Here is a 12,209-nt window from a genome sequence, read left to right as displayed (position 1 = left end):
AAAACAGCACCTTGTGTTGACAGAAATGACCGGAGAACAATTCTCCTCTCCCAGTTTCCCTCTCTCTTGCAGTCTTGCTCAGAAAAATAAGTACTACGACTTCCTCTTCTGGGAACATGAGAATGTGAGATCATAATGTACATAAACCACCAAAAAAAAAAAGATAAAAAAAAGCCAAAATGACTATCGACAAAGCCCAAAGACAACCTCTGTGGATTTATGCTAACTACTACAATTTACATAGGGCAAAATTAATATGGAAACCAACACCGCACCCCACATTTCAGACGAGCAACAACAGGTTTCCCCACAAGGCAAAAAGACGGTCACTTCCTCGACAATTTTAGCTTCTCTTACATCGGACTGACTTTAACCTTACAAACCAGCTGGAAAATTGTTGATTTGTCCTTGTTCAAGAACATCTTGGTTGTTCACTTTGTAAGCTATTCGTATGCGCATGGCTAGAGGTTTCTGACAACAGCAGTATTGAATTCAGTGCTTGAAAACCTGAACCTTGCTAATATGATCCAGCATCTAACCAAATGAAATACTACTCCACGTGGTTACCAATGATGTGGTACATGCAAACTTAAGCTATAACAATTTACAAGTAATTCCATATTTTCACAACAAAGATAATATTATAGAATCAAGCTTTCATGTTTCTATAGCGCAATGTATTTATCTTCTATTCTTCTTCTCAGGACAGCATTACCAGGAGACCCCAAGACAAAGGGGCTGCTTGACAACAGCTGAAATGGCTAAAGTGAATGACATTGATTTGTCTTTTAGGCCCCGTTCGCTTTTCGGTAAGTTACTTACCCGGGTAAATGCAATTACCTGGGTAAGTTTTTCCTGGGAAACACTTACCCAGGCAAGTGTATTTACCCATGTTCTTTTATTTCCCAAGTAAAAAAAGGAAATGACCATTTTAACCATAAAAGTTCATTATTAAAAGGGGCATTTTTGTCCCATTCAAGTGTTGGAAACTTTCCCCCCCCAAGTGGGAAACTTATTTACCCACCTAGGAGATGGGTATCACTTACCCGGGTAAGTGATACCCAGGAAAATAAACTTTACCTGATCCCCACATTAATCTGAAAAAAAAAACATGGGATTCTTGGTCAATGGGAACCAAAATCCCAGACTCCCCCCTCTCAAAATCCAAAAAAGGAACGCCCCATTAATGTAACTTTGTAAGTTTTTTAAGGAGGGTGAGCTCCTTAATGTCTGAAGCTGAAGTTGGGTTGATTACTAAATCCTTGAATCTTTTATCATTTAAATATTTTATCTACTAAAAGACAAAGCAATATATAACTCAGTTCAGTCACTTCATCTATAGCAAATAGCCCCTAAGCTGTCAAATTGCCTATAGCTAAAAAAGTATAGCATTTGCCAGCACAAACACTAAATATCATTCAATTGTAAACTTATTTGTCACGTATTATTGCTTCAACATTGTTTCTCTAGTTCTTGACCCCCCAAAAAAAATGTTTTTGCTTTAAATGTGCTTTGACTTGGGTACTAACAACGAAAAGCCATATAAACTCCTATTAATAATAGCATTTACCAAAGGATTTGTAAGCTGTAAATCTCACCCAACAACAGTAAAACAGAAAAAAAGAGAAGCCTTAAAATAGCAAGAAAAAGAGAGAAGATAATGAAGGAAAGGAGAGAAAATTGATAGGGAGGCAAAAAAAAAAAAAAACTCTCCAGCTGCCTTGGTAGAACATTTATATACTGATTAGAAATTACAATGAAAAGACCAATGTACCCCTGCTGCCCTAACAGTGGTATGGTCCCAAATAACTTTAAGAACAACTTAAAATTAAAACACCTAAAGCATGCCCGTTAAATCAAAAAGATAAAAGGACACTAATAAAAGACTAGAAGACAATAGGCCCGCCCATAAACAAGCTGGCCATACACTTCAGCCCATTACATCTGCAAACTCAACACTCCCCCTCAAGTTGGGTGTAGATGTTAATCATACCCAGTTTGCCAATATCATTCTCCAATTTAGTTCTTGCAACTCCCTTTATAAATATGTCAGCAAGCTGTAAGTGAGAAGAAATGTAAGGAAGACACACTTCACTAGATGGAATCCTCTCTATAAAGTGTCTATCCACTTCTATATGCTTAGTCTGATCATGTTGCACCAGATTATGAACTATACTGGTGGCATCCTGATTATCACGATAAAGTCTCAATGGCTCTTCCATACCCAATACTTTCTCCAAGCAATGACCTTAGCCAGAGTACCCAAAAACACTATAAGCCATGGCTCCATATTTTGCTTCAGTACTAAAAAATGCCAGCACTAACTGCTGCTTACTTTTCCAAGACACAATGTTCCCACCAACAAAGGTACAGAAACCAGAAGTTAACCTCCTATAATCTAATGAACCAGACCAATCTACATTAGTATATGCTTCCACCTTCATATTCCCATGATTTTAGTACAAGATTCTCCTGCCAAGATGCTTCTTGAGATAAGCTAAAATCCACCCTACAGATACCAAATGGGCGGTCTTAGGAGCATGCATGTACTAAACACACTAACTGCATAAGATATATCTGTCCTGGTCAGATATAACAGCTTGCCAACTAGTCTTTGATAAACCGGCAATATCCTCCAGGGCATCACCTTTCGTATCCAAAATCCTATGATTCTATTCAATAGGAGTGTCAGCAAGTTTCACCCTCAATTTTCTTGTCTTCTTCAATAAATCTAAAACATATTTCCATTGGAAGACAAAGATGCCATGGGTTGACCCAGCCACCTCAATTCCTAGAAAGTAGCACAAACTTTCCAAATATTTCATTTCAAATTCCTTATACAAGAACTCCAGTAATCTTGGTTACATCATATCACCACAATCACATCAACATATGCAATCAAAGCAATTAATAAATCACCCTTTCTCCTAATGAAGAGTGTATGGTCAGACTATGACTATGAGTAGCCAAATTTTAGCAATTGCACCCTTGAAGTCTTGAACCTATCAAATAACGTCATTGGCAATTGCTTCAACCCATATAAAGATTTCTTCAGCCTAAATACCTTGCTACCTTTGCCATTAACATAGAAACTAAGTGGGAGAGTCATGTAAACTTCTTGCAAGTCATCATTCAAAAAAGCGTTCTTTACATCAAGTTGGAACAATGGCAAGTGTAATGAGACTAATAATGAAAGTTGAACACTTGAAGTCTGATGGAATTCATCTTTGTTACCAGAGAGAATGTCTCTAAGTATTCCACTCCATACACCTGGGAATATCCCTTTGTTACCAACCTTGCCTTGTACCTTTGAAACACCCACTTGCATCCCATAGGAGTCTCCCCTTCTAGCAAGTCTACAGTCTCCCTAGTTTGGTTTTTTTCACAAGGCATCCATCTTCACCTACATCACATCCCTCCACTCAGGTTTTGAAAGTGCTTTCTAGACATTTCTGGAATAGAAATAGAAGAAATAGATGTGAGAAAAACCTGTACTAAGGAGCAAGGTTTGTAATATTGCCGAAACACCTAAAATATATATCTTTTTTGTTAAAAAGAACAAAAAATGCAGATTAAAGAGAAAAATATAGAAGGAAAGAGAGTATTGCAGATTGTAGAGTTTGCAAACTTAGCTATCGATCAAGACTCGAGAGATTTAATAATAGATTTTTTTGTCTTGATACCTTTTTCCTCATTTTAAAGCTACAAATATATGGGAGAAAGAGTGTGAATCATAGAAATTGAATCCTTGAGTAACTAATCCCATCCATCAGCTGTAAAACCCAAAAGGCTTGAGCTTTGGAAGACCAAGTATGTGAGCTTTAACTCCCTTCAAGCTTCAGGTATGTAACTTGCTATTTTTTACATTCAAAAACCAAAATACTTCTGTCCATTGTAGGCTCCTAGTTCACTCGCAGTTCGGAGAAGAGAGGAGAGAAGAGAAACTGAAGTTTTCCCCCTTCTCATTGATTCTTTGCATTTATAACTTAAGATTTAAGTTTTTAATTTGTAAATTGAAAAAAAAAATTCTTTGTATTCTTTTAAATTAAACGGTTGAGTCCTTGTCTAATTTCTAAACAGTCCCTATGTAACTACATTTAAACCCTTCATTAATTTTTATTGATTATAAATTCCTAGTTAATTATTACTAAGTGCTTTATTTTCTAATAAGTCCTTTATTCTAGTTAATTATAAATAAGATCCTATAAATTTATAATTAAATATTTAAACCCTTTTATAAGTTTTTGCCAAAAAAAATTATAAATGTGAGAAAAGGTAAATGTATATTTATTTTCATTTTTTTTTAAATTTCCAAATATCTTAGCGAAATTAGCGATATATCCCCGACATTTTTCTTTTTCCTCATGGTGAAATGTCTATCGACATCTAACTTGTGAACCTTGCTTGGGAAAAAGAAAATGGTAAGACAAATATTGAGAGATAGAATGAGCAGTGGATGTACGGCGCTTGTCCTAGTGAAGAGCAATTGGCAGATCTAAATCATTAATAATAGGGAGAGGACGTCCGGTAGTAATGGAATCATAAACGACAGTTTCAGTGGGATCAACTAAAGCAACATCATCAAGTGGTAAGCTAGGAACATACCACTAGTGTCTAGGTCTCTAGAGGCAATGGAAAGTGGTTGAGATTGTTCTTGAAAATTGGACCAACCGTCATACACCACCAATGCTTGGACATCTATAATTGCTGCCCAGCTTCATCATTAGAAATACAAATAGGAAGAGGAAGAGGAATATTTGAAATCCCAATCATCACATCACCATCCCTATGACACTCCTCCGAGTGGAGACACGAGAGAAATATAGAGTGGACTCTGAAAAAGTTGCACCAATGGGAACAAAGTGATCACTAGTGTTGGAGTCATAACAAATATCTCTTCTAATGTTGTGCATACCCAAGGAACACGCACCTCTTAGTGTTAGGGTTATGTTAGATATTCGAAGACATAAGTGAGTTTGATAGATATTCTTGTGAGGGTTTGAGTGACAGAAGTTTTATGTATTTGAGGAATCAAGGAAAATAAACAAATCACACAAGGTATGTTATTCATTTTCTCCTCCTCCTCCTCCTAGAACAAAAAATAGGGGCATACTAGAGCAAAAAACAAGGGCTCCTTCTTCTTCATCTTCTTTGGGCTCCACCCCTTCTATTTCTTTTTTTTTTTTTTTTGGAAGAAAAACAGAGGCTCTTGGAACAGAAAACAAGGGCTTTCTTTCTGGAACTAAAACAGCGGCCCCGCCCCTTCTTCTCCATCACTCTGAGAAGTTTCTTTCGTGCTTTCTTTTTTCCAAGACAAGAATAGGGGCTCTGACCCTTATTTTGCTTCTGTTTGTATGACAAAAATAGGGGCCGATCCCCTTGTTGTCCTGTATTTTGAGACATTACGCGATGCTTAGGTGGGCACCTAGGTGACTAGGTGACTAAGTGCTCCCCTATCACCTAGGTTCACCTTGGCGCCTTGAAAAGTATGCTTGGTTTTATGAGGTCCAAGAATATGAACATGCATATACACCCAGACACTCTCAAGGGAACATGAAACATGTCATCATTTGGGCAAATAAGGCTGAATGGAGTTTTGAATCACAAAACCCGACATGGCATTCTATTAATCAAGTAAATGGCAGTTAATCTCAATGACTTATGTAGGACTTAACCTATTAGAACTGTAACCTATTAGAACTGCAAATAAGGCTGTTGGAATGCATCAAGCCAAACCACTTAACCTATTAGGACTGTAACATACCACCATGCTTATGTAGCCAAAATCTCAATGACTTCACTTGTTTCTTTTATCACTAGGATAAGAACTACAATGTTTTTCCAACTGATAGGTATCACACACCAAACTTTACACTTGGACCAACTTAAACAACTAAGGAAACAGAGAATGTAAAGAAGTGGCAAAGACTTTATCCCAGATCTCATTGGTTGTATTCAGGAACATGTAATTCTTACGGAGTGCGGCTTGAATTAAGCAACCACAGCATCACCCTAAAATTCTCCTAAACCCATTGTGAATGAGAAACATTCTTAGAATCAGGTTCTTTACTGTCTCCTGTAATATATCCCAGTTTGCCACAATCTCCAACTCCAATCTTCAAAGATGACAGATTGGGCCGATTGTAAATAATTTGATCAATCCAATCCCACAGTAGTGATGGTAGTGCTATTCTAGAGATCAACTACACTTCCCATTAAGCTCACACTGTCACTACCTGCCTTTTAATCATCCCAAGGAACATCCATGTTTTTCAGACACACTAGAAAGCCTTAAGCAATTTATTTTAACTTCCCAAGATGAAAACTCAAGAACCAGTCCTAGAGCCTTTACCAAAATACCTGAAAAAAGAAATTTGACTTCCCAAAACAGTCCAAAACACCCTTCTGCTTAGTCGATCTCAATGAGAATACCAACGAAAATTTTCCAACTGAGCAGGTATGATCAATCCCTTCTAAGAGAAGAAAAAATAGGATTGATCCATTTATATTCACTGATTCTTACTCTTTCTAGGATGAAATCCAAGACCAAAGCTTGGGAAACAAAACTCCCTAAAAAACTCCAAGAATCAGGCAACAAAAAACTGGTGATCAGCCCCTTCTATCCTCACATGCAGTTGACCAATCCTATAACTGCATGAGAACAACCTCAAGAAAGAAGAAGAGAATGAAGGAGAGAAGGGATAATTTATAGGGAGGCCAAAAAAATTTCTCCAGATGTCCTAGTAGAACACTTATATACTGATTAGAAATTACAATGAAAGGACCAACATACCCCTGCCACCTTAACAGTGTGTGGTCCCAAATAACTTTAAGAACAACTTAAAATTAAAACACCTAAACCAGGCCCATAAACCCAAAAAGAATAAAAAGTCACTAATAAAAGACTAAAAGGCACTCGGCCCAGCCCATAAACAACTGGGCATACACTTCAGCCCATTGCAACTTCAAACTTAACAATAGGACGAAAGTATGTTCTTCTTCTTGTTAAATGAGCTGTAATATGAAAATATACAAATGCGACTCATTTGATCCATGTACAGCGATCAAAAGTAAAAGTATTTGACTGGCAACCAGGGACATGTCATATCACCACACCAGAGTTAAACATATATTTTAACCTCTCCACCCCCACCAAAAAATAAATAAATAAATAAATAGAAAACAGAAAGCCATTAAGATGAGCTGATATTTCTGTTGAAGCCCATTGCCTACAACTCAGTGATTTAAAAGGCGCACCTCAGGCGAGGCGCATTTCAGGGTATGCGCCTCGCCTAGGTCCTAGGCACAGCCCTTTCAAAAGGTGCACGCCTGATGCACCTTGCTACAACTCTATTCTTGGATATTTTGTTATCCAAGACAACATTAAGTTCCACTTATGTAAAAGAGAATATGCAGTTCCCGGATGTTATTAGCTAGATACCTTTTTGCCCTTGAATTGAAAGTTTAGAATTCTACTTATGTTGTTCATTATAGCCCTTATAGAAACTTAATCATACGCTCATCAGAGGGATCAAATATCCTAAGAACCAGAAAACCTTTCTGTTTAACTAGCAAGTGCCTAAGCAACCTTGTTCTCTTAAGTACATGTTTAACCCTCTAAAATTTGAAATGGTAAATAGTTTTTTTTTTTTTTGAAGGAGGGGAAGATCCCTAGAATTGGTACAGTTACTATTTTTAAAGGATTAGCAGTCCATCCATCTCTTTACATAAGATTATTAGATACCACAGAAGATCAGCAATATAGTTTAGAGTTTCACCGTCAAATGGAACCATGCCAATAAAGGAAAGACCAAAATATACCTAGAAGGAGAAGGAACACAATGAGCCTGATTTATAGGAAGGTTATCTAATATTTATTTCTCTCTTGAATATGTGGAGAAAGATATAAGCTACTTGACTCTAAGATAAAGCAGTTCCAAAAGAGCCAAGCATATAATACCTGTCCATGTTGACTGTTGGTCACACGCAAACTTTGTGTCACCGACTCACTACCACTCGCAGGTAGGGTATTACTGCTGGTTGGATCTAAGTGCAGTTGGACAAACTGTGGATCGAGAAATTGAATGTCAAGATGGTATTTTGCAGTAAATATGAAAGAAAACTAGTAGACAAGTAGAATTATTTTCATAAATAGTAAATCATCAATCACTTGACCAAGTGCCAATTGTACCTAGACATTTCTAAGAGGACAACCTGGACAAGTTCTCAATTCTTAAATTGCCCACATTAAGTGCAGAAAGAAATAGAAAGGCACTGAAGCTAGTACTGCAACTTACATGGCAGTTGGGCATATCCAAATAACACTATCAACAACCAATTAAAAAGCAACAAATCAATTAATAATTTGAAAATAGCATTGGTAAGCAAATATTTACAAGGACAGAAATATTGTGCAGAGTTCATTCAATATATTATGGGATATTATTTGCCATATTCCAATGTAACTTGGCAAAATGTTTTTCTGCATTAATTTCCTGTTACTAACAAGCCTGAGAAATTGTCTATGTAGCGCTACTTCAACTCTCGATTCCCCACAATGACATCTTTCATGAGATTCACATATTCGATATTTCCATCAAAACTTGAAACTTTAGGATTCTTTGTGAGAACCTTAAATCTAGCCTTAAAAACATCCTCTGGATACAGAAAATCCCCATTGTTAGGGCCCATTGGATGACACCAAGAAAACATTCTAAGCAAGATTTAAGATGTCTATTTCAGTTGAAATGCTCACCACTTAAAAATGGTGAAATATGTTGGAAATATCAGAAATTACATAAAGAGATGGTAAACATTGTAAAAATTAACCTATGAAAATATTTATTATTTTTTTTTGAAAAAGGTAAGGTAAATTTACTAATAGAAATCAGAACCATACAAAGGACCTCCCAGAAGGGAGCAAAGACTGAGAACAGCCTCTCAGCTTACATTACAACTCAAATAAACTTACAGATCTTAACTGAGACCCCAAGACCCTAGGCTGGATGCTTTTCACACCTGCAGACCAAGACACTAGCTTTCCCACTGCACCAGACACAAGACAGCCCACCTCTTTTTTCTTATTCTGAAAGATTCTTCTGTTTCTCTCTGCCCATATTGAACTGATAACAGCTGCAGGGATAGCCCACCACACACTTCTAGCCAGCTTAGAAAGACCTAACAAATCCCAACTCCTTAGCAGATCTGAAACCTGTTTTGGCATGACCCAGGAAATGCCTTCCGAAGAGAGAAAATGGTTCCAAATTCCAGCTGCGAAAGGGCAATGGATGAAGAGGTGATTGTTGTCCTCCTCTACTTGCCCACACAGCTCACACAACATGTTTTGAATCAGAATTCCTCTTTTTGTCATATTCTGTTTAGTTAGATTTTTATCCAATACCACAACCCACAGCAGCGCATTCACTTTGAGAGGAGGAATCTGAGTCCAGATTCTAGTAGCAGGAAAGTTATCCAGTCCTCCACTAGCTAATTTTTTGGCAAAAGAGCTTACAGTGAATAGTCCATCAGCATTCCACTTCAAATTCATGAATCTTCTTCCAATGGGTTCAGAACTTGACTAGTAAGCAAGTCCAACAGGTTCACCACTTGGTCCACTTCCCAATCTTGGAAAGGTCTTCTGAACTTAGGGCTCCATGCAAGACTATTCCCCATCAGTCACAACAATCTGCCACCATTACATCCTGATTCTCTGCGAGTTGAAACAGGTGAGGGAACAGCTCTTCAAGGGACCTATTGTTACACCAGTTGCCTTTCCAAAATTTCAAACGAAGACCTGAACCCAACTTAAGGGACAAACCACTTTGAACCAGAGGGTAGATTTCCATACTTTCTTCCAAAGAGAGTAAAGAAGAGACAGAAAGATATGAAGAATGGGATATCTCATTATGCTTCTGTACATCGAAATTTATAGCTCTCTCTAGGAAACAAACTAGGTAACAAATCTCCCTAATTAAAGGGAAGATAAAGCTGATTCCTAAAAAATTTGTACAGCTCACAAATCTCTCAACTACTTAAAATAGCACAAAATCAAATATAATACATAATTACAGAAATCTTCCAACACTCCCCCTCAAGCTGACATGAATATATCACTCATGGCAAGCTTGCTAACTAAGTTCTCATACTGTGCCCTAGGAAGCCCTTTGGTGAGAATGTCTGCTACTTGGCTCGTGGTGGGTATGTAGGACATGCATATCACACCACTATCTATCTTCTCCTTGATGAAATGTTTATCCACTTCTACATGCTTTGTTCTATCATGTAGAACTGGATTATGAGCTATGGAAATAGCTGCCTTGTTATCACAATAGACTTTAATAGGTGTTGGTGTAGGAACCTTCAATTCTTCTAGGAGCCTTTTGATCCATAACACTTCACAAAAGCCATGTGCAACAGAGCGGAATTCTGCCTCTGCACTACTCCTTGCTACAACACTCTGTTTTTTGCTTCTCCAAGCGACCAAATTCCCTCCTACCAAAGTGTAGTAACCTGAAGTAGACCTTCTATCATTTATATCACCTGCCCAATCTGCATCTGTGTAGGCTTCGACTTGGAGATGACCCCTATTTCTGAACAAGAGTCTTTTCCCTGGAGTTCCTTTCAGATATCTCAAAATCCTGAACACAGCTTCAAAGTGAGTAGGTCCAGGTGAATGCATAAACTGACTTACTACACTTACTGCAAAGGCTATGTCAGGTCTTGTGTGCGACAAATAGATTAGTCTTCCAACTAATCTTTGATAATGTTCTCGATCAACCACCTCATTTACTGTTACTGCTTTTAACTTCATATTTGGGTCCATTGGAGTTTCTACGGCTTTACAACCTGTCATCCCTGTCTCCTTAAGCAAATCAATAATGTGTTTGCGTTGGTTGATAAAGATTCCCTCCTTGGACCTTGCAAACTCCATTCCAAGAAAATATTTAAGTTTTTCCAGGTCTTTAATGTCAAATTCAGCCTCAAGCTTATTCTTCAACTTGTTGATTTCAAACAAATCATCCCCAATCATGATAATATCGTCTACATAACTATCAAAATAGCTATTTTACCTTCGATGGAGTGCTTGAAAAATAAAGTATGATCAGCTTGACTTTGTGAGAAGCCGTGCCGCCTTATTGCATTCCCAAATCGTTCAAACCAAGCTCTTGGTGATTGCTTTAGCCCATATAGGGATTTTTTTAACCTGCAAACTTTGCCTCTTCCAAGACTTTCTTCAAAACCTGGTGGTAGGTCCATATATACTTCTTCCTTTAGGTCTCCATTCAAGAATGCATTCTTGACATCGAACTGACGAAGCGACCAGTTAAAATTAACTGCAAAGGAAAGAAGTATTCTGATAGAGTTAATTTTAGCAACAGGAGCAAAAGTCTCTTGGTAGTCTATACCATGAGTTTGGGTAAATCCTTTTGCTACGAGTCTTGCTTTGTATCTCTCCACACTTCCATCAGCCTTGCACTTTACTGTAAACACCCATTTGCACCCGACTGTCTTCTTGTCATGGGGTAGATCAGTAATACTCCATGTATTACTCTTTCTAAGAGCATTCATCTCTTCCATCACAGCTAACCTCCATTTCGGATCATCTAATGCTTCCTGAACAGTTCTTGGCACATACAGATTAGAAATCCTAGACACAAATGCTTTATGAGTATGTGATAATTTCTCATATGACAAGTATTTTGCAATATGATGTTTTGTGCAAGTTCGGGTACCTTTTCTTAATGCAATTGGAATGTCAAGATCTGAAGAAGACAGATTAGGCAAATCATTAGATAAAGACGGAATAGGGGTAGAAGAAGGATTACTCTGAGTTGTAGGATCTTCACTCGGAAAATTGGATTGGACTTCTGCTGTAGGAACAACTGGAACAGTAGTACTTTTGTGAAACTTCTTCCTGGTATAAAACTGAAGCTCAAGATGAGGATTGTGATCCGTTTGAAGTACTTCTCCCCCTGTCTCTGATAACGTAGTATCTGGCAAATTTGGATTAAGAGTACCATCACTAGGTTCCATTCTTTCAACAATTGTTTCCAAACCTTGCTTATCAGAATTAATCAAAGGTATAAATTCTTCTAGAATAGGTAAAGTTTCCCAAAAATTATCTTCCTTACTTATGTTCTCCCCTTAAAGAGAATTTTTAAGAAAGAAAGGTTGGTCCTCAACAAAGTGTACATCCATACTCTCAAAAA

The 12,209-nt window shown here is 37.5% G+C and overlaps 1 protein-coding gene across 5 annotated transcripts in view; it reads right to left on the bottom strand.

Moving 5' to 3' along the window:
- Positions 1–12,209, bottom strand: part of LOC148862879 (AP-1 complex subunit gamma-2-like) — an 87,389-nt gene continuing 75,180 nt past the window's right edge. For 3 of the 5 annotated variants that reach the window (XM_088974432.1, XM_088974435.1, XM_088974433.1), the window contains 3 exons: positions 11,826–11,993; positions 7,961–8,065; positions 1–471 (listed from right to left, as the gene is read on the bottom strand). In XM_088974432.1, coding sequence (XP_088830558.1) covers positions 376–471; positions 7,961–8,065; positions 11,826–11,993 — 369 coding nt within the window. In that variant the 3' untranslated portion in view covers positions 1–375. The remainder of the gene's footprint in view (positions 472–7,960; positions 8,066–11,825; positions 11,994–12,209) is intronic. The other 2 variants (XR_016108966.1, XM_088974434.1) reach the window with 1 other exon arrangement.

This window comes from Nelumbo lutea, chromosome 3 (genome assembly GCF_056320005.1).
Source record: "Nelumbo lutea isolate HS-2025 chromosome 3, American lotus-T2T, whole genome shotgun sequence".
NCBI lineage: Eukaryota > Viridiplantae > Streptophyta > Magnoliopsida > Proteales > Nelumbonaceae > Nelumbo > Nelumbo lutea.
The sequence above is the reverse complement of the archived record's forward strand: the minus strand, read 5'-3'. Positions and strand labels throughout refer to the sequence as shown.